We start from the raw sequence: 26742 nt of genomic DNA on the forward strand, positions 1-26742 counted from the left end.
TTTCATTATCAGCGCTTATTCCGGGCATATCCTGGTATGATCGTACAAAGACATCCTCTAATTCTTGAGATAACTCAATGAGGTCTTGTTTCATCTTTTACGGTCATATCAATTCTATTCTTCGCCAAGCTCACCACTTCTAAAGATTTCTTATGAGGTAGGATCTGTCTATCCTCTTGCTCCACCATCCTCAACAAGTTTGGAGGTAAGCTACAATCTACGTCATTTCCAAAGTCATGAGATCCCTCTGAACACATGCCTTGCTCAAAAAGAAAATCTGAGTCTGTAGCAGTGTCATTCATGTCATTGATATTTGGGGACCCATAGCAAGTACCAAAAAATATACAAAAGAATGTATAAATTTGTACTATATAATTATGAATGAAAGGATGATGTGGAAGAAAATCCAAAAAATAAAAGAATAATTATTCAAAAAGAATAAAAGAATATTGGCTCAAAAATGAATGCAAAGATGTATTTTATAATGACGTTCAGACATGAGCCTATTTCACAAAGAAGTTTCTATCGTTTTTAGGCTAAAAATAACAAAATTGTTCTGAACATTACTCTAAATAAGAACAAAAACTACAAGGATTTCTTCTGCAGTCCAATTGCTTAGAACGCTCCCAAATTTATAAGGGCGGACATCTAACAAGGTCCCTTTTCATTTGCTTTTTCGTCGATGTGAAAATTTCCCAACACTTCTTCATACATCACATTCATCCCGTTGTCAATATGATTGGGTAGATGGCTTTCTGCACTAGATGAGTCACCCAACTTGACAATACCCATGTTGATGAATTTTTCGACTAGCTTCTTGAAGGCAATGCAATTCTCTATTGAATGCTCCGTAATTCCCGCATGGTAGTTGTATTATGCGTTCGTGTCATACCATTTGGGATACGGAGGCTGTATGGGTTTTAAGTAATGAGGAGCAACAACATGCACATCAATCAAGCTTTGATACAGCTTTTTATATGACGTCGAAATTGGTGTGAACTGAAGTTTCTCGGTACCTGGTTTCACTCCAGATTCTTGCTTTAAAGGACTCCGATGTCTGGTATTTTCTGTCTTTGGCTGGCCTACAGTGATAGATTTTGAGTGGCCCTGGTTATATCCGTTTGCATTATCCCGTTTATTTCCCTTCTTCCTTGGGGCCTTTATAGTATCTAGGTACTCTACCCTCATCTGCTTTATTTCGGCTAGATTAGCAACAGGATTAGCTAAATCGTTCCTCAAATTGGATCCTAAGCCTGTCAGGCAATTCACTGGTGTCGATGTACCAGTCTGATAATATTGGGATCCGATAGTAAAGAATGCTCCTTGTGGGCGCCCATCTGACTGGACCTGGACACTTGTCGGAGTACAATCTGAGGAATAGACAAGATCCTTATTATTAACCCCAAAGTAAACCACCGGGTCTTGTACTTCTTTTGACTTTCCAGCTAGCAATCGGTTGAACTGGTTTATCATAGTTTTCCGTAATTCTAGCATCTGATCTCTCATCTCTTGTTGAAATTCAGTCAATTGCTCTTGCATCTGGATCTGCATTCGCTCTAATTTTTCCAACCTTCGTTCCATTTCTCTAGCCTTTGCTTGGATATCGTAAGGGTGTTTGGTTGGTTGGTTTTCCAGGTTAGCTGAAATAAATTTACTCGTTTAGACTCTTTCAATGGATTTTAATGCATGTAATGCAATATGATGCAAATGCATAAAATGAATGCCTAAAGAGACGTTGATTCTGATTCAATTACGTTTAGGAAACTTTTCTAGAAAGCAAATTCCTTTACATAAAGGAGACGCATGTACGGCCTCGCCCTTATATTCCAAGAGACAACATCGATCTTTTTCTTTATCCGCATGTTTGTGATAATCTCGCCAATTTCCAATAGATGCCACTGTTAGCTCGTTGTCTTGATTTTGATCGCGATCCATCATCTGCCCATCTTCATAAGGCTCGTCAGCTTCTCTAAGGGAGTTGGAACGTTGAAGACTCTTAGACAATCACCTTGAATCTTCAGGCCACGAAGCAAGGTCACGAACTCTTCCATTGTCCTTCTTGTGCTTCTCAGAATATATTCAGGCTGTCGTATTGTTTTCCACTTTATCAAGGAATTCGTATTCCATGACAAACTTTCTAATTTAGTAATTGGATTTGAATCAATATCCTTTTCCTAAGATGCAGATGCAATACAATCATAATCAAAACAAAACAAGAGGGGTTAGTACAAAACATAAGCAAGCACAGAAAACAAAAAGTACCTAATCAGGTAGATACTAAGGGTTTGGAGTGGCTCTACCTAGGTTAAGTTCCTAAGTCTACTATATGAGGGTTGGTTCTAAAGCAAGGGTACCCGAACCAGCAGATTCCTCGATCCCACCCATTATAGGTTCATGCAGACCGAGTTCAGTTCAGGGGAATACATTTCCCTATGGCCATGCGGAGATGAAAATCTCACGAAGACATAGGTACAGATGTATCCCGGAAGCGATTCACTATCCCATGCGGAGGTGAAAACCTCACGAAGGCGTAGTTTCTCACTCCCACTTAAAAGGGTGTGACCAACGGTCATGCAATGCAATGCGCAGAAATATATCCGAACTTAAACTAACACAGCGATTATAAATCACAATGATGAAGACCGTAATAAAGATGAATAAAATTGCAACGAAAGGATCGTATATTTAAACTAAGTTTTTGATTTCTAACAAAAAGACAAGAAGTAATCAACTCGTGGCTTGACTCTCGTATTTTTTCCCCAGTTGACACCATTTTTTGGATGAAAAACGGGGTCGACTTGGGTTTTGAAAAATGAAAACGAAAGTGAGAGTCGCCACCAATCTTTTTTGATGAGGTGTGATCGGGTCACCTTTAAAAGCGGTTGTTTTTAATAAACAATTTAATTTTATTAAAACAACGAGTTTGGTCTACGAAATTCAGAAAACGGGTTCGGGAGTCGGTTACGTACAAGGAAGGATTAGCACCCTCGTAACGCCCAAAAATGGTACCTAGTTGATTACTTAATGTTTTAGTGTTGAAAAACTGAAAACTTTAAAGAAATTTAAAAATACGATCCTTGTAATAAAATGTTGAAAATTTTGAGAAAAGGGGCGCGTTCCACATTAATCGAGAAAGAAAGCATCGTATCCGATGAAGTTAGGACACAATGTCTCGAATTCCGATATGCGAATGAATGTCAAAATTTACTTATTTAAAAGATGTTTAATTATCTCGAGTTTAGAAAATGGATTATGCCCAGTAAGTTAAGACACAATCTTTTCTTAATTCCCGAGATTGTTTAAAACTTGAGTTTGAAAAGATTCGTGTATTTAGATTTATTGTGAAAATAAAAACCCAGTAAGTTAGGGTACGATCTTCTCGAATCTAAACACGAAGTGCCATTTTTTAAAACAAATTTTGTTATATCGAGTGAAATAAAAACACGAAGTCGTAGTAAAAATGTGAAAGCAAATTACATTATTATGCATGGCAAAACCATGATGAATACAAAAGTATAAAAATAATACGGACAATAATACTAAAATAAAATAAAGAAAAAGAACAATCGATAACATGTGAAATAATAAACCATAACATATAAATAAAATGCACAAATACGTATAAATATTATATAAATATATATATATAATACATATAAAAATGTGCATGTGAGATATAAAAAAATAAAATAAAATAAGATAAATATATATATATGTATAGATATAAAAGAAGCCATATAAAATATATAAATATGTATGCGTATATTCGTGAGAAAAATGGAAAGTATATAGATATACATATATATAGATATACATATATAAAAAGGTATTTATGTATATATTAAATAAGTTAGAAAAGGATACATATACATATACGTATATACATATATAAGCAAATATATAATAATATTAATATAATAAGACACATACATTTAAAATTACATAAGTAAATATAAATGAAAATATATAATGAGAATAACAATGATATATAATAATAATAATAATAATAATAATAATAATAATAATAATAATAATAATAATTTATTAAGAAAATAAACAAAATAACGAAAGGACTAAACTAAAAATTTAAAACGAAATTCGGGGTTAAATCATAAATAAATTAAAGGGAAGGGACCACATTGAACACGCGAATAACATAGAGGGGCTGGAAGGGAAATTTTCCCTTCTCCTCTAAAACGCATAGCTTCAAAGGGGATTAAATTGAAAACTAAAATAAACTAAAGGGATAAATTTAAAGAAATAAAAAAACTAATTGCGGAGGCATTAAAAAGCGGAGGGGCTAAAAGCGAAAATAGCCCCTCCAAGCATAACACGCGGATCCTGACCGCATTCGGGTCGGGTCAAATGCGGGTCAGGATATTTAAATCAAAAATTTTCAGAAAAAAACATTTTAACCACCATTAAAAAAACCAGAAACCCTCTTATTTTCCTCTCAAACTTCTGACTCTTGGGGTTCTGTTCGCGCCGCCGTAGCGCTCGCCGCACCGCCACCGTTTCCGACGGCCGATGAAGGGTCAGAACGGGCGTTCGAAGCCCTGGCCGGTGAGTTTTTCTTTTTCCCTATTGTATTACATATATATGCGAATAAATAAACAGAGAATAACAAACATAGAAAAATAAAACAACTAGGAAAACAAAAATGAAAAATAACGGCAATCCTCTTGAATCTTTTTTTATTTTCTGTTTTAATCTATTTTTGTTACAAATGTTGAAAAAAAGAAAAGAAAAAGAAAAAGAACCCCCCGATTACAGTGATTTTTGCCTTACAAAAATTGCCCCATTATTACAAATCTGTGCTTGGCTTTTATATAGCCAAAGAGAAAAGAAAGAAACATCAAAAGAGCTATTGTCCATATTGCTTCTTTCTATTTTCTGTCTCTGTTTCCTTTTCGTGTTTGCAGGCATTGACGGAGACGTATCAGCGAACAGGTGGAGCAGAGGGCAGGTATGGCAGCAGCGTACGGCGCACATGGGAGCAGCAAGGGATGCGGCGCCCTAGGTTTGGGGATTAGGGTTTTTTGCTGAAATGTTTTAGGTGATTGGGCCATTGGGCTTGCTATTTTTTTTGTGTTTAATTTAGTTTGTTGGGCTGGGGCAAATTTGGGCTTTGTACAAATATGATTATGAAATTAAAACATAATAATTTTAATTTTAATTTTAATTTTTAAAAAAATATAATTGAATGTAATTTATTCAATTAACTAATATAGTATACATATTAAATTATATAAATTTATTTTATATTAATTAATTATTAAATTTTATAGAATCTAGTCAACATAATAATAGTTTTTAATATATATAGAATAAGCGATATAACTTTTTGGATTTTAATTATTTATTTTAAAAATATTTTTAAACATAAATTGTTTTACTTTCGTTGACCCATGATAATGTGTCATTAGTTGATTTAATTTTTTAACATAAAATGTACAGATGGATAATGGATATACAAAATGAAAGTATGGTAACCAAATTAATAAAAAACTAAACTAATAAAAGAATAATTCAAATATCAAATAATAATTCAACTATAGGAGTCAAAGATTATTAATTAATTTTAGAGTAACTTACATAGTTAGTTATTAAACTATAAATAAATTTTTGTTTTGTTCACTTACAATTTAGTCATTGAACTATTTAAATTTTTCGTTTAAGTCACTGGACTATTAAAATCGATATTATATGATTTTCTCTATTTGCACTATCTGCACCAATTAAAAGCTCTTTTTACATAACTAACTTTGGATATCATGAATTCGTGAATTAAAAATTCAAATAGCTTATTTCTCTGATCTCCGACACTGACCGTCAGATTGACTTAAATCTAAGGTATATCTTTTTACTTATCGATGGCTATCGACCCATCATACTGATTGTCGAATCGTCACTTAAAACTCGCTGATAGGACTTTTTTTATATATAAAAAAAACATTAACAACCAAATCACTTAAATAAAAAATTTTAAATGGTTCGTTGACTTAAAATCCGCCAATGGCATTGGCTTGACCAGGGTCTTGTCATTTTCGGTGCAGACTTTTTGCAAGTGTTTTTTTTATATATTTTAGTAAATAAAAAAATTTGGTAAGTAAAAAAAAATTATAATATTTTAGTTATTTTTTATTTTTATTTTATAATAATTTTGTAAAAAACCCATATAAAACCAATCAAAAATAGATATATTTTGTTAACAAAATTCTATCACATTTTTTCACAATGCTGAAACTAGAATTACCTCTATTATCAAGCCTCATCCTCATCTTCCTTCTGTTTCTATGTCCCCAATCTTCCATCTCCAGGACCCTGACCAAGCGCTGCGGCGTTACTCAGTGTGGAAACGTTAACATCAGCCACCCTTTTCGCTTAAAAACTCAGCCGCCGGAGTGCGGCGACCGCCGCTTCGAACTCGACTGCGAAGCCGATATCAACCAACTCACGTTCTACAGGCGATATAATAAATTCCAAGTCCATGAAATCTTTTACGAAAATTCAACACTTACAGTTTCGTATCAAAATCAGGTCACCGGTAATTGCTCTCTTCCACCGACCGGTCGATTCAACGAAGATTTTTTCTTTTGTGAGAAGCTTCTCTTCCCGGCATGGCTCATTGACGATGAAAAACTTAGGGACCGATATAGATTTTTGTATATTGTGAATTGCACATCGCCGGTAAATTCATCGATCTATGTCGCTGCCGACCGGTGCCGGAATAGGTCGTCAGATTCGTTTCCGACGGGTTCCTTCTTTTATTTCTTAGATTGGGACACCACTTTCCCTCGCGATTTCGATCAGTCCTGCACAGTCGTCGCCGATTGGATTCCGATTAAGGGTAAGAAGAATATCACAGCCCTTTCTACTGCGGAAATCTACGAAAAGCTATCAATGGGGTTCGAGTTGACCTGGTCCAATCCACAGGGCCAAGATCTCTGCTCAGGCAAGCTTTCATTTACTCAAATGTGAGACATTTTAAACTTCTCTTTTTCCTGCTATCACTCAATTATAAAAAATAATTACAAAAATAATAACCCATCTATTAAATTTATCATACGAATTTTAAAAGCAACCACTTAATTTTTTAAAGATTTTTGGAAAAGTACATTTTTAAAGTTTATATATATAAACTAAATTTTATGTGATATAAATTTTTATATTTTTTATAAATAAATTTAAATAAAATTATTACCAAATAAAAACTTAAGACAAATCAACTTAATTTAAAAAAATCAATTATATAATCTAAATAGGTTGAGTTGAATCATATCATTTAAAAAGCTTCTATTGCAAAAAATTATAATGAAAGATCGTAATTATTACAAGTATGGATGCATTTTTTATTAACTTATATTTATCATTATTTTAGACAAAAAAATGAATATTATTTTGCTAATTCATTATTTAAATCTCTAATACATAATTTACCCCTAAATTATCTTCTTCTTCTATTGTTTCTAGATTGGCGAAGGTTCGAGACGCCCTAATAGACTACCTGAACAGCTTTACATATTACATTATCCATCGCCCGCTTATATCCGCTTTCAATGGTTTTCCACCTGAAACTGATAGTAAGCTTTCTCCATCTCTTTATGTATTACTTTTTTTATTGTCTTTATAATTCATTATTATGAAGTTATTGTTCGAGCATCATGTTGATAATACACGAATGTATTATCGTCTTTAAATGTTATTGTACTGAAGAACGAGATTGATGCACTCTCAAAGTTTTGTCCCTGGCTCTGAAGATAATTTAGAATTGCCTCTTGATAACTGAACATACGAGTCCATTACCATTGAAGAGTTTTGCGTGATAGCATGGTTTTGCTTCTTCAGATATTAAGAAACATTCGTAAATTCTTTTCAGAGTCAAGAGACAAAATTTGAGGGTATATCGTTCTTCAATAATCACTTTTTAATATAACGATCTACAATACTTTTGTTTATGTACATATAATTATATGTTTTTTTTTCAGGGACATATATCATGTGTATCGGAATAACAGGTATGTTTTTAAATATAAATATAAATTGAAAAAATTTAAATATTTTCTAAGATATAGACTAATGTAATTTTCTTTTTTGGAAAAAGGGGGAGTGATTCTATTAAGAATGTTGGTGGGGATTTTCATCTTGATTGTGGTTGTTACAATCAAATTCCGAAGGAGACATTTATCCGCTGATGATACAATTGAAGAGTTTCTTCAAAGTCAAAATAATTTAATGCCTATCAGATATTCTTATTATGAAGTGAAGAAAATGACGAGAGATTTCAAAGATAAGCTAGGTGAGGGGGGTTATGGCTCGGTGTTTAAAGGGAAGCTTCGTAGCAATCATCTTGTGGCGATAAAATTGTTGGGTAATGTAAAAGGTAATGGACAAGATTTCATTAATGAAGTTGCTACACTCGGAAGGATTCATCATGTTAATGTGGCGAAACTTATTGGATTTTGTGTGGAGGGAACAAAACAAGCACTTGTTTACGATTTTATGCCGAATGGATCTCTAGATAGAATCGTATTTGGCAAAGATGATAAAGCACTTCTAAGTTGGCAAAAAATGTTTGATATTGCACACGGGATTGCTCGAGGGATAGAATACTTGCATCAAGGATGTGATATGCAGATTTTACATTTTGATATCAAGCCACACAATATTCTTTTAGATGAGAACTTTACACCCAAAGTTTCGGATTTCGGTCTTGCTAAACTATATTCTGTAGATGATAGCATTGTATCACTAACTGCAGCACGAGGTACAATTGGATACATTGCTCCTGAACTAATCTACAAAAACCTCGGAGGCATCTCGTATAAAGCCGATGTTTATAGCTTCGGAATGTTATTAATGGAAATTGTTGGAAGGAGGAAGAATATGAATGCATTGGTCGAACAAACAAGTCAAACATACTTCCCATCATGGATTTACGACCGATATCATCGAGGAGAAGATATAGATTTGAAAGATGTAACGGATGATGAAAAGATTATTGTGAAAAAGATGGTGATCACAGCTTCTTGGTGCATACAAATCAAGCCAAGCGAACGTCCTTCAATGAGCAAAGTCTTGGAGATGTTTGAAACTGATGTCACGCTTCTCCAAATGCCTCCGAGACCTTTTCAACTTCCTTTTGAAGTATCGACTAAGGATCAATCCTATGATAATTCAACCAATTCAGCCGAAGATCGATCACATGGCACTACAACTACAGGGACATCTAAGTTTCCTTCTTCTTCTTCTTCAAAGGAATCTAGCTTAAATATTATGTAACCCATCAAACTTTAATTATTGCAATATATTAGATCTGATTATATTTATACAAGCGTCTTATCTCGTACATCGAGTTTTAATTTAATTAGTATCATTATTGTTACAATAATTAAGAGAGTGTGGATTTAAATGCACTTAAGCGTATTTTTTTCGAATTAAATATTTAAAAAGTATGAGTATATGCAAGCATTGTATTAAAAAGTTATCATGTTCATTACAAAACAAAGTCAAATTATAAGATTAATCAAGGGTTAATAGGATAAAATGAGTTTGAACTATGGTCTATATTTTAGATTGATCCCTAATCTTAAAACATTTTAATTGAGTTATTAAAATATTGGTATCGTATCAATCAAGTACTTTTATAAACTAATCATTAGATTGGGTGTTAAGTGCTTGCTCAAATTCGATCTAAAATATATTTAAAATACATAGACTAGATTGTAATTGTAAATACATGCACCTATTGCATAAATAACTTGGGTTTGATGGATTTTTAAAAAATAACCTTCCTATATTTTATTGACAATATATGTTTTAAACTTATCATATCCAAATTGTTTATGGCGTAGATACATATGTTTCAATTTGATTCACAAGTTTTAAATATAATCAAGCCGTTTGTTCTTATTTATAAATAGATAACCAAACATGTTTAGGCCCACCCATATTATATTTTATTTTTAGTATAATTATTACCATGCTATTTCTTTCTTTTATTAATTTTCTAAACATAAAAATTTAACATTATATAAATTACATAATATTTAAAAGATATTATAAACTTCAAAATGAATTAAACTCAAGTTTTGAATATTAGAACTTTAACTTAACTCATATTTTAAACGGGATTGATTATTTTATCCAAGCTCCTTTTTATTCTAATATTTTTATCTCAACCCTCTCAAGTTATGAGCAAGTTTTTGGACTTATTCAAATAGCCTGACCTAATAAGTCTAATTTGAATTGACATTTACTATTTAAATTGATTACCAAATTGATGAAAAGACGTATTAATATAATGCTAATATTTTTATCTCAACTCTCTCGTACACTTATTGGTATTAGTTCAAGCATGTTACCTCCAATATCGTATAAAAATACTTTAAAAAGAATATTTAAATAATTAAGGATTATTAGTAATTAATAAAATGGAGGACTTTTCTCATATAAAACTATTTTAACTTGACAATGTTTTCAACTTAGACATGTGTGTGACTATATTTAAAAAAAAAAAAAAGGAAAAAAGTGTGCTCACATTGGCTTCTATTTTCAAAGGAGAAGACTTTAGGACAAGAAAATAATTAAAAGGGAAGAAGACACTCAATTGCGGCAACTGTGCTCACGTTCACATTGCCTTCCATTTTCAAAGCGCTACGTTTCATTATGGAAATACCCAAAAACAAGACACCGTGAAATTTAACTTTTAGATATTATGTTGACATTCAAAATTTGTATAGATTTTGATTGGTATGAATATCATTATCAATGTAAGAAGATTTAAGTTTGAATGTATTAAAGTACATTATCCTCTTATTTACGGGTTGAAATGATCTATATCTAATTTTTATATTGTGTCAAAAAGAATGATGTAATCAAAATCTATAATAAAATTATTCAAAAAAATCAATTTTTTAAAAATAAGTTAAATCTTATTAAATTATATAATTTATGATAGTTTTGTAATATTTTATATATACACAAATATACAAAATATTAAAGTAAACTATTTAATTAGTCATCCAATTTTTAAGACGTTTACCTAAAATGAAATTCTCGCAATTTCGTCATCTAATTTTAGGTATTTTCATTCTAATTACTCAAACATTAAACATCAAACAATAGTTGTTGACTATACACGCCATATCACATTTACCTTTTCATCTTGATCACCTAACTTCTAAATCGTTTTATTTTAATTATAAAAAATATTTTTTTAAATATTGATCAGAGTAAAAATTACTCAAGATTAAAGTAAAAAGTAAAAAGAAATAAAAATATATAATAATGCATTGTCAATATATACTTATTTACTCCTTTTAATTTTTATATTAAAATCTTAAATTTCAAAACATCAAAATCAATTAAATAAATTATTAAGAAAATTATCCCTAAATAGTATAACCAAATTGATATTATGATATTGAAATTAATTAATTAATTTAATCTCTTAAATTTATGTTTTCAAATTAAAATTAACTCAAATGTGACATTTTTTCTGTAAAAAAATTAAATATTTCCATAGACAATGCATACCCGTACCCAATATTCGAGAGTCAGAGTCACATGGCAAGAAATAACACAAAAAAGAGCCCAAGAGAAGTGCTTGCCCTATTCAATCTTTCAAAAGAGAACAAACATTTTCAGTATTCCTTTACTTTGCATCTTTTGATGTGATCAACAAAGCATTGAAAACAAAAATGGAGTAAAACAATTATCAGTAGGAATTTCCATGAACTAGTAGGGTTCATAATTAGCAGTTCTATCAAGACTATTTTTCGGGTTGTTCCCGTATTTTACAAACAAGCCATAGTCACTGGCTAAAGAAAATTCGGACAACGAATCACTAACCTGTTCCAGGTTCTCGTGATACCCAAAGTCGGGTTGCATAGATGAGTATGAATCGTAAACATAACCTGTCTCCTCTAACGCAAACCGAGTATAGGGTCTACTAGTAGAAAACATTCTACAAGAAACCGTGTTGTAAGAGGAGGATTCCGGTGTTGATAAGTTATTGAAGATTGAGAACGTATCTCCATTGCTTGCATCAGCATAATCTACGGTACTGAATGAGTCTCTAGCACTCTCCGTTGTGAAAGATGCCTCGTCTGAGCTTGTGAAAAGGGACCAATCACTTGATGTAGCATCGGAGAACTCCATGTTAATAGGATCAGGAATGTTACCATTTGTGCTCTGCCTAAGAATGTCATTACCATTGTGGTTGTAACAACCGGTTGCAGTTCTGGGACTGAAATCTGATACATGCTTGGGGCCAACAGAGCAGTTGCCAGATTTACTTTGTGCTGCTCGTGAAGGCCTCTCGGTTTTTGATACGAGGTGCCTAGTAGGAACTTGCTTCCGTATGCTCTTTTCAGTGAATTCTCTTTGAAGACGAGGACATGACCTTTGGAAGAATCATATAATTTCAAGAGATAGAAAAGAGCATCAATACAGAAACCAAAAGTAAGATTCAACACGACAAAGATATTATAGCAACAAAACTGACTGGAGTTTCAACATTTAAAGCCGCAACATTACATAACTTATATGTTATCCACATAGAAGATTGGTGATAATTAAGATGCAAGAAATTGCTAAGAAGTAACATTGTAAGGCAATATCGACAAAATCTAGCCGGCTACATGGCTAGAAAACCGAGTAAGGGAAAAGGGAATAAAAATAAGGGAGAAAACACGGAAAGGAAGATGGGTGTCTACCTCATGTAAAATAAGATGTATGCGCCCTCAGACATCACCTGGCTCATTGAGACTGGACATACCTGTAAATGAAAAGGGAATCAAAACCGTATTTCAATACGGTTGCAATGAAAAAGAATCCGGACAAAATAGCTAGAACTTACATATTTAAAAAAATGCAAACAATCGTGTTAACTCATGAAATATACAACATGCTGACAAATGTTCATGGAATAACAGAACGAAAGCTATAGTTCGAATAAACAATCACTGGCTATCTTTTATACCTCAGTATCATCTATCCTGAACCAGTTGCCTCGCAAATCTTTTACGTATGACACATAATGTCCTGAAAAAGATGCATTCAGGGTATCCAAATGCACCACAACAGCATAAAGCATGTAAAGTGGGGGGATGTCACCTGTTCCAGTCATAAAAGGAACCATGTCGAGCATGTCGGGGAAAGTGATACACTTGTTTATTTTCCCATATTTTCCCTCCTGATTAAGCAACAGCCATATCAAAAAATAGTCATCAAATAACAAACAAACCAAAAAGCAGTTTTAGCAAATACTTCAAGTCAACAGATACGGAGACAGGAATGCGAGACTTGGAAGGTCATATTCCCATAACCATACGGATATTTCAAGAAAAATGAGAAGTCGGAGCAACATAGCAAGTTCTGAGATATGCTATAGCACTTATAACATGACATTAATAGAGGAGTTGGTATGGCGTAGAGCGGAATGGTACCTGAAACCGCTTTAAGACAATTGTCAGTATATTAGGAGCCTCATCTATGCACAACTGCTTACGAGCCCGAACATAACTGGCACACCTGCAGAGCCGATAAACCAGAAAAATTCAGATCTAGTCTAACAAAGGAATTTTCAATAACACAATAAAATAAGGTTTTCACACCTTCCACACCGGTACATGTTTTCGCCATCCAAATCTTCGGGTGTCGTAAACTGAGTTAGTGCATCTTCCAATGATTCAACCCAACCATATATCTCTAAAGTAAGATCCATAATGTTTTCATATCTTTCCGACTCATGAAAACATCGTAGACATTTTACCTGATTACATGGAGATCGATCATACATATTGTGTAATATAAAAGGCTAACAAAGTAAAGTAACTATAAACACCTTTGATCGAAGACGCCCACCAAAAGTATGTTGTATAAATGTCGTCTCTTGCAACCTCGGGTCAACCTTGTGTTCCCCACCTAATCTCTCCAAGCATATGGATTGCATTGAAGCAACCAGGAGTCTAATGGACAAGAAATGAACTTTCAGAGAGCCAAGGAGATGAAATTTTCATTCTCATGATAAACACGTAAAAACATGAAGCAAAACTCAAAAATCTCGACACATAATGAGGGGGAAAATTAAGGGTTTGGGGGGATATTGGATATTGAATCATGTAAACCTCAAGAACTCATGTGCATCTTCCTGGCTTCCATCACCCATCTGACAATTAATACTTCGGATGTGCGAAAGGATCCTAGTAGAAGACAAGGGGCCCCCACTCTCTCTTAACAACATCACATGTTGTTCAAGCTCACACATAAGACACCAATCTTTCCCATAACCTACAATGAATTAAAAAGTTATGCTATGCATGTGGCCAAACAGTGACATCATTCTCATGTACAAATAACAAACAAGTGAACATAAAAATTTTAAAAAAAAAGTACAGGCTCTTGAATGTGATTGACGCAGCAAATAGATGCTGAGAGGCTTTGTGCAGGTTAAACACTGCAGAACAGCATTGGCATAACAACTGCAAAATAAAAACAACAATCAATCCTTAAAACATTAGCTCCTATTATTTTATGTACTTACGAACAAGCCATCCATTTAAGGAAACTCCAAAAAACGCATCCCCGGATTACAAGTAGAACTATTGAATCGCGAAGTTTAGGTAATGAACTACAAATACTTTGTAATTAACAATCAAGAATAAGTATAGCACGCTTAAACTATAAGTCAATCATCATTATTTCTTTCTTTTTGTTAATAGGAACATATATATCCTACACGTCATGTTGCTCGGACTCAGGTGAGTGTGTTAGATGAGGAATGTGTCCAACATGAGTATCTGCATTTCTATGTTTTTACATGTAATTGATGGTCCTACAACACATGTATTTGAAGTATCCATAATCATGTCCATATATGTGCCGAGCATGGATGCTTTCAAGAAAAATGAAGACCATACTCCAAGTAATATTGCAGATATGGTAGAAAATAGGACCATAAAGCAATAACATTGATACCTGTTCCCTATATTTAGAAGTCCCCTTGGTGATAAGTCGAAGGCTTCACACTGGAAAAATTTTACAAATTCTTCATAAGGAAACAGCGTCTGAGACGGCACAATAACGGATCATAGTCAGAGTTTTCCTTTCACAATTCAAGAGCCAAATGAAACTAAAAGGGATGCAATAGATATTGACCATATATAAACATAAAGAAAGTATGAAACTGACCTTTATTTTCTTCCGTCTCTCGCCACAAAGCACAGAAAAACTGCTCCTGGCAGGCTTTGTTGACTTCTTTAAACCCATCATCTCCATAATTCCACCGCTAGCTGCCCCATTGGTTCCTTGTGCCGGAATGGCACCCGCCATTCCCGAAACTTCTGCATGAAAATCGTAAAACTATGAAAAATTACATTAAAAAAGGCTTAAATATCAAGAAAGAAGAGCCAAAATATTACTTAATTCATTTGGAATTTGTCCCTTCCTCCCCATTTCCGGACATAATTGTTCTCCGGGCACTTTCGCTGCTAATTTAGGTGATTTAGAGATTTTGGGTCCTAATAATTGTTCTCCGGGCACTTTCGCTGCTAATTTAGGTGATTTAGAGATTTTGGGTCCTAAGGAATGCACCGAACTTCTAGCTTTTGTGCATTCCTTCACGGCTGTCATCCCAGAACAGTCTAATTCTACTGATTCGCCACTATAACCATTTTCCCGATTGACTAAATTCTCTGAACTCTGGAATAATGCATTTTCAGCTTCACGTGCACTCAGACCATCTTTTGCAGAATATGGTGGGCAGGAAAATTTATAGTTGCTTTTTGGTTCAGACTTATTTCCGCATTGGCTTTGATGTTTATGATTCTCATGCATGACCATACTTGCATTTTGTCTCTGAGTATGCATAGTTGAGCCATTGGCATTTTGTGGCCTTAACATACCCTCTTCCGATTCGACAAATCCACTAGTTCTCAACTGCAGCAGTAGCTCGATGTTACTAAACTACATATTATTAAATAAAAGATAAAATGTTCTAGGTAAAAAGAATAAAGATAAGAACCTTATGCCTTATAAAAGCCTCTTTCAAAGAAATATTATTAGATGCCGAACTACTAGCTCTAGTCCTTGAGGTTTCCTCACAAGAATCAAATATAGTTGCATCCTCTCTTTGCAACATGTCTTTGTTGGATTTACAAGGAATTCTCTTCTCTGTACTTCTCATATCAGCCAGACTGTCTTGAGAGGAATCAACCGTAGAACAATCCCTGTTAGCAAATACAACAGTGGTTAATGGACAAATATTTGTATGATCTAAAGGTGCTGTTTTGATGATAGCCTGCTTATTAATGTACCCAAAGAACTGTGAATTCATGTTGTCACCGAGTAGTGCAGATTCTCCAAACGAGGCAACACTAGGAGATGAACTTGAGCTTGTATTCTCTAACTGCAGGCATTCTTGCTTATGTACTTGCCTCCAATGAATAATCTGGCACCTCCCAGAACTGCATAAAATCGTCCGTTTAAAATTGAGAAATATCATGATGAAAGGGATAATAAAGGTCAAGGTTATATATATGGAAAAAGTGAGAGATCAACTTGATGAGAGCTTGCGGAAAATCCAGCAATCTATTATGACATACGGTTGGGCAGCAAAGAGCAAAAGATTTCAACAGATGGTTGTTCCTAACATATATTATTACAAGTTTATTTTATTAAGACTTCAATGTCATCTTCTGGAACTCTTCCCTCCCTTCTTTTCCCCTTATCTCCACTCACCTCGTTTATGGAGCACTAATAATAGGCTAGGTTATTAATCCGAAATGACAAAAGAATGTTTAGGAAGAGCAGGAAACCAAGCAAGCCTCCGAAGAAAGCCAGAAAAAAATGCTCATGGAAATTAGAATGAATTGGGAAAGAAATTAAATCAACAAGAAATTTCAGCAAAGTTTCAACAATCAAGTGGTTTGTCAGTAGAATGCTAGACTTTAGTTCTGATGATCAAGGTTCAACCCCTAACAACCTATTGCATCCAAAAAACTTTCAACAATCAAATCAATAACAAATAAATCAACCCATAATGCTTTGTTCAAAATAATCAACCCATAACAACAAGAACATTTTATCATCGATGAAATCTAGCTTAGTCGTGGATTTTTATTCCGAAATGCTGCTATTAGCATTAATTCCATATTTTAAAAACATTCAACAACAACAATAATACATTGCAGCAGCTAAGGGATAGAATATACCAATATTTGACAGCCTTGCATCTCGAGCAGCGAGTTGTCGCAGGACCAAAGCACCAGGCACATGCATGTAATCCATTCTTTGAAGAAGGAACAAGCGGAATAACACTGGCAGCAGCCATTGTTTCAGCTCTAAGAGCTTCTTCGGCAGCAAGCTGAGCAAGTAAACTTATCTGTTCTTGTTTCTTTGAAGCCTCACTCCATTTCCCGAGTAAGAAGTAAGCAACAAGAGGAAGCACCACCAAGACCAGAAACAACGCAGGTATATCAGCTTCCCTTGGCTCGAGCATGTCTCCTCAAGCATTCTCATATCCAATACAGGCTTCACTATCCGGAAGATATCCTTAAAATGCTACATAAGTCCAGTGGAACAAACATCCACACCAGCAACTTAAATTACAACACAAGAATCATGCTATGCCACTTCACCCTATCAAAATTTCAAGTCATTAGGTAATGCCATAAGATTGATGTACTAAATATTTCACCATCAATAAGGAGTTATAATCAATATTTTCACTAACGCATAAAGAGAGTAGCTTGACATTCTGGTTTGTATATTCTGCAACAAGTTGTGGTAAAAAACGAAAGCAGATTGCTTCTTTCAAGACTTTAGGTAGAATATAAGAAAAAGTTCAGGCATGAGTATCGAATATGTCTCCAGCACAAGTATGTTTTACTTTCTTTCTAAGTTCTTCTGTGTATTTAGAGGATCATACCCCCCCCCCCCAATTCATGTCCAAATATGAGTATCACGTGGGTACCTGAGCTTAATATCAGCAAAGCAAATTCAGTACTAAGCTAGATATCCAGCAGCAACTAGTTCTCAAGATGAAAAAGCGGCATTTGACTTCCAATCTGCATCGAACAGCTCCTGTCTGGTGTCTGCAGCAACTAGTCCTCAAAGGATGCTTCAAGTTGGGGTAAACCTTTGCTCACTTAGTATTTAAACCTACCAGAGCATAGAACATAAAACTCAAGACAACCAAAAATCTAAATTGGGTTCAACTGTGAATACCGTGCATGACTCTACAACCATATGAAGATAAGTCACCCTCATTTCCATCCTTTCTATATTTTATTTCTCTGTCAATTTATAAATTTATATTATCTGTGCCCCGTGGCAATGCATTAAATCCGTTAAAAAAACTAAACACCTTAAATATGTCTACCTCTGAAATTTCCCAGAAAAGCCACAATCATTTTACCAGTACCTGATTAATTTTCCAGAACATTCATTGTAATAGAAGCAGTTCTAATTGATCGATTGCATAAGCTGCAATGCATGCCTTTAGAAAGAGCAACAAACATAAACGAAACGGGGCAATACTGAGCAAAGAGAACCATCTTTACAATATCTTGTGATTCACAAGGGCCTTGGAATAATTGAAAGTTTCTTTTGAATACCACAAATGACCAATTAATAAGCTTTGCCATCATTATTCAACCATCATTCCACTCATAAACACGTCTAGCCAAAAGATCCCACTTCCCAAATACAGCAAACGTTTCAACTATAGTTACTCTAATCAGGCACACCAAGTTAAGCCATTGAAATATATAAATGCATATACTCCTCCAAAGCACCAGCATTTTAGCTAGAGTTACATGAATCTAGCACACAAGATAAAATAAAGTTTGCCCATTTTGAAGTACCCATTAATATATCTAAGCATACCCAAAAAAAAAAAACACCCACTAAATCAAGCATTTAAAAAATAAATAAATCTCCAGCCAAAAAGGAAAAAGAAAAAAAAAACCCAACTTTTCATCAACAAAATGGCAAACTCAAATGAAACGAAGCATTTTTACAATCTCAGATTCAAAAACCCAGGAAAAAAAGAAGCTAATAAACAAAACAAAGTACAACTTAAAATGAAATCATAGCAAAGTTGAGCAAAGCTTGAATCTTTCAGACCTGTTGTGTCTCATGCAAGTTGAAGAAAGAAAAAACCAAGCAAACAATGATTTTCTTTCTTGTTCTAAGCTTCTTTTTTCCAAATTTACTTCAAAAAAATAAAAGAAAATAAAATTCTTTGAGTCTTCAAATGGTAAACAGCTTTTGTCTCTTTCTCTCTTATCCTCTTACCGCTTTTTAGATTTTGTCAAAAAAAAAATTATAGTCTGCTCTACTCAGACCCAAAGAAATGCACATTTAACTCTGTAAGACACGTGGTAGATGTCTATTTGTTAAATAGGTGGGGACCACTCTTTGAACCGTGTGTGGGGATTAGGGATCTGGTGATGAAATCACAATGATTCATTTTCAGCCGTTGGATTTGTGGAATAAGGAATTTTAGAGATTGGGTTTTCTTTCTTAAAATAAATAAAAAAATAATTGTTAAATAATGGAATGGAATAATTGTGTCTTTGTACTAACATTTTGACTACAGGTCAACCACGTGGGGATTTTGTGAGTAGTGGAGTCGTTGGGCCGGCCCATCAATCTCTATGTCAATTTTATTTAAAATTTTAATATTCAAACCAAATCCCTAAAAAGAAAAATTCTTAAACTCATATTAGATCTGTTCCACTTTTATATTATCTTAATATTTACAATATTAAATAAAAACACGTATTATAAAATTTTATAAAATTAAATATACCCAACTATAATAATTAAAATTTCATAAATTTTAATTAAAATTTACAAAATTAATTATAAAGTTTAAAAGATATTTTAATAAATTTCCTAATCTGATCCAAACCCAAACCCCGAACACAAATTTCAAAAAATTAGAACGATGTAAGATCATATCGAATCGAAATCTATTGGATTCAATTTATATTACCATCCTTAATCCATATGCATTATTCAAAATAATAAAAAGTAGAAAGTATCGATATTCATTTCTTTTATAATTAAAATTTAGGCATAATAAATCATTATATTAGCCAATAAAAAATAATTTATGAACTCTCCTTACCACATTATCCATGGTCCCTATCAATTAAAATAAACACCTCATCTCTTTTGTTCGCATCATCATGATCTATCCTTACTATCTGTACATAAAATATGAAAAATAATAATAATGTGTTTATTTTTAATTGATAGGGACCATAAATAATGTAACAAAAAGGGCCCATAAAATAATTTTTCAAAGAAACAGTAACATAAGTGACCATATCTAAATATTACTACATGACATGAAAGAAATAATATATGTATATATATCAGTGTGTGAGATAAATAACAAGTTATTCTAGAATTTATGGTTGAAAGAATTAGAAGATGTGAATATTAATTATTAATTATGATTTAAACTCAGAAATTCGAATCTCATCATATCTCTCCATTTAGAGCCTCTTTGTACCTCTATATATATATATATATATATATATGGGTAATGTGTCGAACATAAATATATTCAATCATTTTGAAGTTTTTCTATCATTGGAGGTCAAAAATCTCCATACCCGAGTTCTTGAGTTACTGCTGAAAAATGAATAGGGTATCTCCACCTAGAAAAGAAAACAATCATGTGGTGCTAAATATTTTCTTTTTATATATAAAAGAATTATTAATTTCAATAAAAGGGTTGCATGTGTCGAGATTCGAACTCTAAACTTACTAAAAACGGAGGCTTAGTTACGAGCTCGGTTACACTAAATATTTGGTTCATTAATTAGTAGAGATCATGCTTATAACCATCAATATATATGGACATTAGCTAGCAGCCTAGCAGCAAAACTCCAAGATGTTATTGTCGAAACAAAGGATGGAATAAGGTAAAAATTTCTCAAAGGTCAAGCTTCAATCCGAAGCACTGTTACGATATCTTCGATCAAAGGCAAAAAGAAAAAAGGAAAAAAACTAAACGCAACGATTGCGACACAAAAGATGGAAACAACAAAACGAAGGAAAGTTCTTTACCATCCCTTCAACAAAGTTTCTCTCTCCATTGGGAAGTCACCCAATTCCATCCATGGATCTTAGAAGGCTCAACCAATCAGTTAACGCGATGTTGGTCGGGTAACTCGTGGCCTCACTGGTGTCTTTGAAGGACTTACCCTGAAAGTTAAGAACGCAACACAGCGTTAGCTTAATAGATGACAAATTTTACGAGCATGGAATTTAGAGTGAAAATTAGGGGAACAAACCTGATTGGCTGGGTTCCTAGTACCATCCCACTACAATTCAGTGCAACAATGGCGCTTTCCGCCTGTTCAGGAAATGGAAATTATTAGTCTGAGTTAAGGCAAAAAAACATCGCACAGGGAAGCTATGAATTCGGAAACTAGTAAAGCATTAGGCAAAACTCCAAGGTAAACAAACAATTTGATCATGCAACCTGATCCAGTAACATCTATGAAAATAAACCGCGATACTTTAATGAACCAAGAAAACATCATTCAACTTACATATTATATATATAGGATGTATGGCATCATGTCAACAATTTCTAGGATTTAGAAAATGACAAAGGAACATAAAATTAATAGAGGTTTAAGGAAAGCATTAATTGAAAAAACCCATTATCGAATGTCTTGCAATTACATACATATAAAGTGGGATGGAGATTAAACACGGAAAGCTAAAGACTACACGCTCAAATTGGGACTATACCTTTGAGGTACAGAGTGAATAGGACCAAATCTTTCAGAGTGGTCGACTAAGGACTTTGTGCCGAGCTCTAAGTTATTAAATTCAGCAATTTGCATCCACTAGAAAACTTCATATCCTAACCATATCCATTTCCCATCCTCTAAAATAGAGTAGCACATGCCTTTTAAGAAAAGGTTGCATCCAGATTCAAAAAGGATATAAAAAAGCTAATATTCCCTATGCATGTAAACGGTTTCTATAGTACTGTTTATGAGATATAGCACTCTCTAATGGTAATGTGGATACAATTTCATAGGCAAAGCACAATAATCTCACTCAGAAAGCTAACTAAGTTTCACAGGCATGCATGGGTTTTCTTTAGGGGATAAATTTGCAATAATAGTTTGCAAAGAGGCTCGGATGATATAAATAATTTTTAGCAGCAAGAAATATATATACACGCTAATTAGAAGCCGAGCCAGAAACATATTTTTCAGAGAATCATAAACATATTCTGAAAATATATTTTGAGCCAAAATTTTCCAACATCAATCTAGTGAACATGAACTTACCATGGCAAATTCAACAAAAGCAATGCGGGTCGAATGCACATTATCCCCTAGAAGCCTCAAGCGAGTGACCTGAGAATTAAAAGAAAATCGTGTCAACCTTCTTTCTAGAAACAGCTAGAGAGAGTGAGAGAATGCATGATACTGATACTGATACTGTACTAACCTCACCACAAGCGGATTCAAAGAAATTCTTCACTTCAGCTTGAGAAACCTTCCATCAAAGAGAAAATTCTCGTGAGGACTAAATCAACTAGGTTACATTAAATAATTTACATGCTGCTGGAAGAGGCTAAAACCGGTTACTGCAGTGACAAAAGATAAGAACTTGGACTCCAATGTGATCATGGACACCGGTACATGTCCGATACGGGTATGTTCATTTATTCCAAGTTCTTTATCCATTTATTTGAAGGGCCCTTAGAGAGCCATATCCATACCCATGTCTGGATATGGGTTAAACACAGGTCTCAAACATGGGTGCCTCAACAAAATGAAGAGTTGGAGCAACATGGGATAAAAGTCAAGAGTATGAGCAATTAAGGGGATTACCTTCTTGTCAATATTTGTACAATAAACCGTTCTGGTACACATTTCCCTTTCATCTTCGGACTGCAATTGTAGTTATCATGATTCTCGAGCGTGAGACTAGAAAAAATATATATAAAGAGAAACTCCAAGAGGTATTCAGTAATGTGGAAATGGAATAGGGGAAAACCGAAACAGCTAAGAGCCAGAAAGTTATTCATCCATACCCGAGGGAGAAATGTAGGGTTCACAGGAAGGATAGCAGTTTTTGAAGGCAAGACCCTAACTGGATAAAACCCGAGCATTGTCCCACCAAGGTTCAAAGCAGTTCTTGCACCTTCTGTGATAAGGCAGTTCATATAAAATGTAATATGTTAACAAATGTATGTATTTATAAAAGAAAATTTTATATTCAATCCGTATCAGCTGCTTACCTTCATCTGCAAATTCCACAAATGCAAAGCGAAGAACTGAATGTGGATCACCACAAACTCGGCAATCAACAACCTTTAATAAAAATTCCCAAAACACTTCAGAAATGTCATAAATACGGTAATCTTTCACATAAGCGATCAAGTAAGAAGCAATCCTATCAAGTAGTATCAACCAAAGCCCCAGCATCCATTTTTTGGGGCCTCTGAATGAAGAATGAAACTAAAAAAAGAAAACTTTGCATCGTTTTGCAGGTATTAGGCATACACAGAGCTCTAAGATGGAAATGATAAAGCTTGAACATTATTGTAATCTATGAAAGAAGGCATTAAGTTGTACAAAATGCAGCTTTAGACAGGAACGAGCGAAATTACAACAAAAGCTTTAAAGCCAGAGATCTTTAACTTACTTGTCCACAGTTACTAAATAAGCCAGCAAGTTGTTCTTCAGTGATCTAGAACAAGACAATGAATTTCGCAAGTGACTTCTCGAAATCATAATGATACTATAAAAAATCACTAAATGATGCCATTGTTTAAACTTACAGTCTGATCAATATCCGAAACATATACAGTTCGCTTAATGCTATCATCTCTTTGAGCACGAAAAGCTTTCCCATTAAGCTTTCTTCTACCCTGGTTGTAGTTATTTCTTCTCTGATAAAAAACAACCATTTATCAAATATAACCGACGAAAAGAAAAATGAACAAATATGAGACCGTTACGTGTCGATATTCGGCATAACCTTATTCCATATATGACAAGTGGATCAAGAAAATCTAACTCCAATTGAATCCAAGTTCCAACAAGTCGATCAAATTAATAATTAGACAATAATTAGGCAAATTGAAAACCTTAAAATCATAATGCCAGTAAAAGACAACAATTTTGTCAAATCCAAAGGAGAAACAATCAAAAACTAGTTTAAACTGCAGAATTGAATTATCAAAGATACAAGAACCATATGATATCCTAACAACTCCTATGATATCCACTAAAAACACCAAAACACTAAAAAAAGAACATTTTCCCACAAGACAAAAATAACCTTAAAAATCTTATATGTAAGTATATGTGTGTATATATAACTCAAAACTATCAAACACTCATCAGTCAAAACCCAAGAAAAAATGGAAAAAGTAAATGATGAGTGAAAAGAAAATACCCTTCCATTAGGGAAATTCTCATTGCCTTGCTTATTAACAGGAGCCTGATTAAAATCACCAGTTTTGGTGGGATTATGATGATAAGATGATGGGAAAAATTCTTTGGCTAAAGGATTCAACTTTGTGAACATATCAACAAGCTTTTGCACATTGAATTCCTTTGATTCTGATTTGGATGTTTCAACAACCAAATTGTTGTTTCCATTAGCTACTGCTGCCTCGCCTGAATTATCAGCCACTGCAGCCATGGAATCAAAACCCCTAACCCCCCAGAGAATAATAAAAGCAAAAAATACCCAAATGATCAAATGAAAATGGGAATTTGCTTTTGTGAATTTATTCTCTTGTATTTAGAAAGAGCAAGAAAGTTAATAGCTTTACAGATAAAATTAAAAAACAAAAACAAAAACTTTTTTTATGCCTAATAATAGATACCCATTTGAGCAAACAGATAAAAAAAATTGTCTAGAATGGAAATAAAGTGAAAATGCAGATTGGATTTCCTTATTTGAAATTAAACAAATAAAAAATTATCACAAGATCATTTAAAAAAGGATAAGAACTAGGGTTTTGAAGGAACTGAAAGTCTGAAATGAATGATCAAAGAAAGAGAAAATCCAGAGAGCAAAATGGACGAAGGAACGACAGTTTTTCTTTTGTTTTGTTTTGTTTTGTTTTATTTAATAAATAATAATTTGGTAGAGACAATTTAAAGGAGTAAGAATAAAGTGATGTCCAATTGTCAATTTCATCCTTTTATTTTACAAAATATTATAAATTACTCCTTTTATTTTAATTTGTCAATACTTATTATAAAAACTAAAATCAATAATATAAGTATAAATTTAGTAAAAATTAGCAATGCAACAAACCAATAGTTCAAATTTATGTTTTTAAATGAATATATTAACTTCTTTTTCATAAAGCACAAACATCAAATTTTAATAAATTAAACATAAAAGGACTAATATATCAATTTTTTAAAATAGAGGATTAAATTTATAATTATAACCTAAAGTGAAAAGTGATAAAATAGGAAAGCTATGGAAAGCTAAAGACGTAAACGTGACTTAAGGCTTTTTGTTTTATTTTATTTTATTTGTATTATTTAAACTGTATTATTTGGATATATATTATCATAATTTAGAACTGCCTATTTTTAGAATTTGTTAGGATTACATTTATTTTCTCTTTCTATTTTTTAAATTTTCATTTTTAAATTTAAATGTTTTCCATAATCACTTAAATAAAAAATTATATTTCAACAATTCAAAGTACAATGAAATAAAAATGATAATTTAAAAATATATTATGATAATAAAACTACTATATAAATATATATCAATAAATAATAATAGTACTTTTATTAATATTTAATTATTAAATTCTTACAATCCAATCATCAACACATTAGAGGTATAAGATAATGAAAAATACTTGGTGACATTGAGAAGTGAGAATCATTTGTCTTGTTCCTTAAGGTTTGCTTTTCATTCACTATTATTTTTAATTACTATTTTTATTATATTATTTGTCGTATTAATTAATATCGATAATTTATTTTTTGGTAAATTACGTCATTCAATTATTACGACTTTAAAAAATTACAAAATAATTATTTAGGATCATGAATTTCGTCTAGAACTATCCATAGCCTCTCTCCTGCCCATAAATAGGAGGATGTTACATTTCAGCGTACTTAAACTTACATACTCCTATATTTACAATAATACACATACCGATCAAACTAAAACTCAATTGATAAATCAATAAAACTTTTTTAGGCGATTTTCGTTAAATCAATAATGACATGGTTGTTAAATATGACTTGAAATTTTAAAAATAAAATAAAACTACACATAATTTCCATGTAATTTAGAAAAAGATAAATTCCAAAATCATTAAAATACAAAATTCACCGATTTTGTCCTTCAAAAACCTAAAAAATAAAGCTTACACTTCATCTTCTCTGCCTTGAACACATCAGTGTCACCTTCTTCGCCATTGATGGCGACCTTAGAAGAAAACGGAAACGTCCCTTTATTTCAGACAAAAATGAAAACTCAAAAAAATTCCAAAAACTTCCATGTCATTGAAGAAATCCAAAAATCAGGTAAAGGGCCCTTTATTTTTTAGGCTCTTAAAAGACAAAAATATGGGGAGTTTTGTAAATTAATGATTTTGGAATTTATTTTTCTCTAAATTACATGGAAATTATGTGTAATTTTATTTTATTCTTAAAATTTCAAGTCATGTATTTAACAGTCATCTCACCGTTCTGTTAT

The 26742-nt window shown here is 33.0% G+C and overlaps 3 protein-coding genes and 1 long non-coding RNA gene across 7 annotated transcripts; 2 read left to right on the top strand and 2 right to left on the bottom strand.

Annotated features, from left to right (window-relative positions):
- The first annotated feature begins 4339 nt into the window (after positions 1-4339).
- Positions 4340-5176, top strand: LOC128034886 (uncharacterized). Its single transcript, XR_008190972.1, has 2 exons — positions 4340-4563; positions 4923-5176. It is a non-coding gene; the product is annotated as an uncharacterized LOC128034886 (long non-coding RNA).
- A 1061-nt stretch (positions 5177-6237) lies between these two features.
- On the top strand, positions 6238-9334 carry LOC105761376 (rust resistance kinase Lr10). The gene is made up of 4 exons (XM_052623900.1): positions 6238-6977; positions 7474-7583; positions 7989-8018; positions 8105-9334. Exons 1-4 carry the CDS (start codon positions 6238-6240, stop codon positions 9280-9282), a joined length of 2058 nt encoding a protein of 685 aa, XP_052479860.1. The 3' UTR covers positions 9283-9334.
- Positions 9335-11690: 2356 nt separating this feature from the next.
- LOC105761375 (ubiquitin carboxyl-terminal hydrolase 15) lies at positions 11691-19296 on the bottom strand. Of its 4 annotated transcripts, none has more exons than XM_052623194.1 (16): positions 19132-19296; positions 17978-18165; positions 17217-17643; positions 16320-16469; positions 16028-16232; positions 15426-15942; positions 15196-15344; positions 14983-15071; positions 14401-14486; positions 14133-14295; positions 13850-13973; positions 13620-13777; positions 13452-13536; positions 12986-13198; positions 12720-12781; positions 11691-12406 (listed from the first exon to the last, which is right to left on the bottom strand). In XM_052623194.1, the coding sequence occupies exons 3-16, from the start codon at positions 17501-17503 to the stop codon at positions 11740-11742; spliced, it is 2955 nt and encodes a 984-aa protein (XP_052479154.1). In that variant the 5' UTR covers positions 17504-17643; positions 17978-18165; positions 19132-19296; the 3' UTR covers positions 11691-11739. The 4 variants fall into 4 exon arrangements, with proteins under 4 accessions (XP_052479154.1, XP_012434622.1, XP_012434617.1 ...); XM_012579168.2 differs by having other exon boundaries at positions 15196-15347; XM_012579163.2 differs by having other exon boundaries at positions 15196-15347; positions 16028-16469.
- Positions 19297-20858: 1562 nt separating this feature from the next.
- Positions 20859-25120, bottom strand: LOC105761378 (polyadenylate-binding protein-interacting protein 9). Its single transcript, XM_012579171.2, has 10 exons — positions 24457-25120; positions 23837-23947; positions 23701-23745; positions 23294-23366; positions 23087-23199; positions 22884-22943; positions 22498-22545; positions 22335-22403; positions 21318-21379; positions 20859-21228 (listed from the first exon to the last, which is right to left on the bottom strand). The coding sequence occupies exons 1-10, from the start codon at positions 24703-24705 to the stop codon at positions 21171-21173; spliced, it is 888 nt and encodes a 295-aa protein (XP_012434625.1). The 5' UTR covers positions 24706-25120; the 3' UTR covers positions 20859-21170.
- Positions 25121-26742: the final 1622 nt, after the last annotated feature.

This window comes from Gossypium raimondii, chromosome 11 (assembly GCF_025698545.1).
Source record: "Gossypium raimondii isolate GPD5lz chromosome 11, ASM2569854v1, whole genome shotgun sequence".
Lineage (NCBI taxonomy): Eukaryota > Viridiplantae > Streptophyta > Magnoliopsida > Malvales > Malvaceae > Gossypium > Gossypium raimondii.

What these genes read in the sequence shown, in the direction of transcription:
- LOC105761376 (XM_052623900.1), top strand. Translation starts at nt 6,238, where the DNA reads ATGCTGAAACTAGAATTACCTCTATTATCAAGCCTCATCCTCATCTTC. An exon ending in AAGCTTTCATTTACTCAAAT is followed by an intron (nt 6,978 to 7,473) that starts GTGAGACATTTT and finishes TATTGTTTCTAG; the next exon opens with ATTGGCGAAGGTTCGAGACG. An exon ending in CATGTGTATCGGAATAACAG is followed by an intron (nt 8,019 to 8,104) that starts GTATGTTTTTAA and finishes TTTTGGAAAAAG; the next exon opens with GGGGAGTGATTCTATTAAGA.
- LOC105761375 (XM_012579163.2), bottom strand. Translation starts at nt 17,503, where the DNA reads ATGCTCGAGCCAAGGGAAGCTGATATACCTGCGTTGTTTCTGGTCTTG. An exon ending in AGAGACGGAAGAAAATAAAG is followed by an intron (nt 15,072 to 15,195) that starts GTCAGTTTCATA and finishes GTGCCGTCTCAG; the next exon opens with ACGCTGTTTCCTTATGAAGA. An exon ending in GATGCACATGAGTTCTTGAG is followed by an intron (nt 13,974 to 14,132) that starts GTTTACATGATT and finishes CTTGTCCATTAG; the next exon opens with ACTCCTGGTTGCTTCAATGC.
- LOC105761378 (XM_012579171.2), bottom strand. Translation starts at nt 24,705, where the DNA reads ATGGCTGCAGTGGCTGATAATTCAGGCGAGGCAGCAGTAGCTAATGGA. An exon ending in TTGAATCCGCTTGTGGTGAG is followed by an intron (nt 22,404 to 22,497) that starts GTTAGTACAGTA and finishes TTTAATTCTCAG; the next exon opens with GTCACTCGCTTGAGGCTTCT. An exon ending in CTAGGAACCCAGCCAATCAG is followed by an intron (nt 21,229 to 21,317) that starts GTTTGTTCCCCT and finishes CTTAACTTTCAG; the next exon opens with GGTAAGTCCTTCAAAGACAC.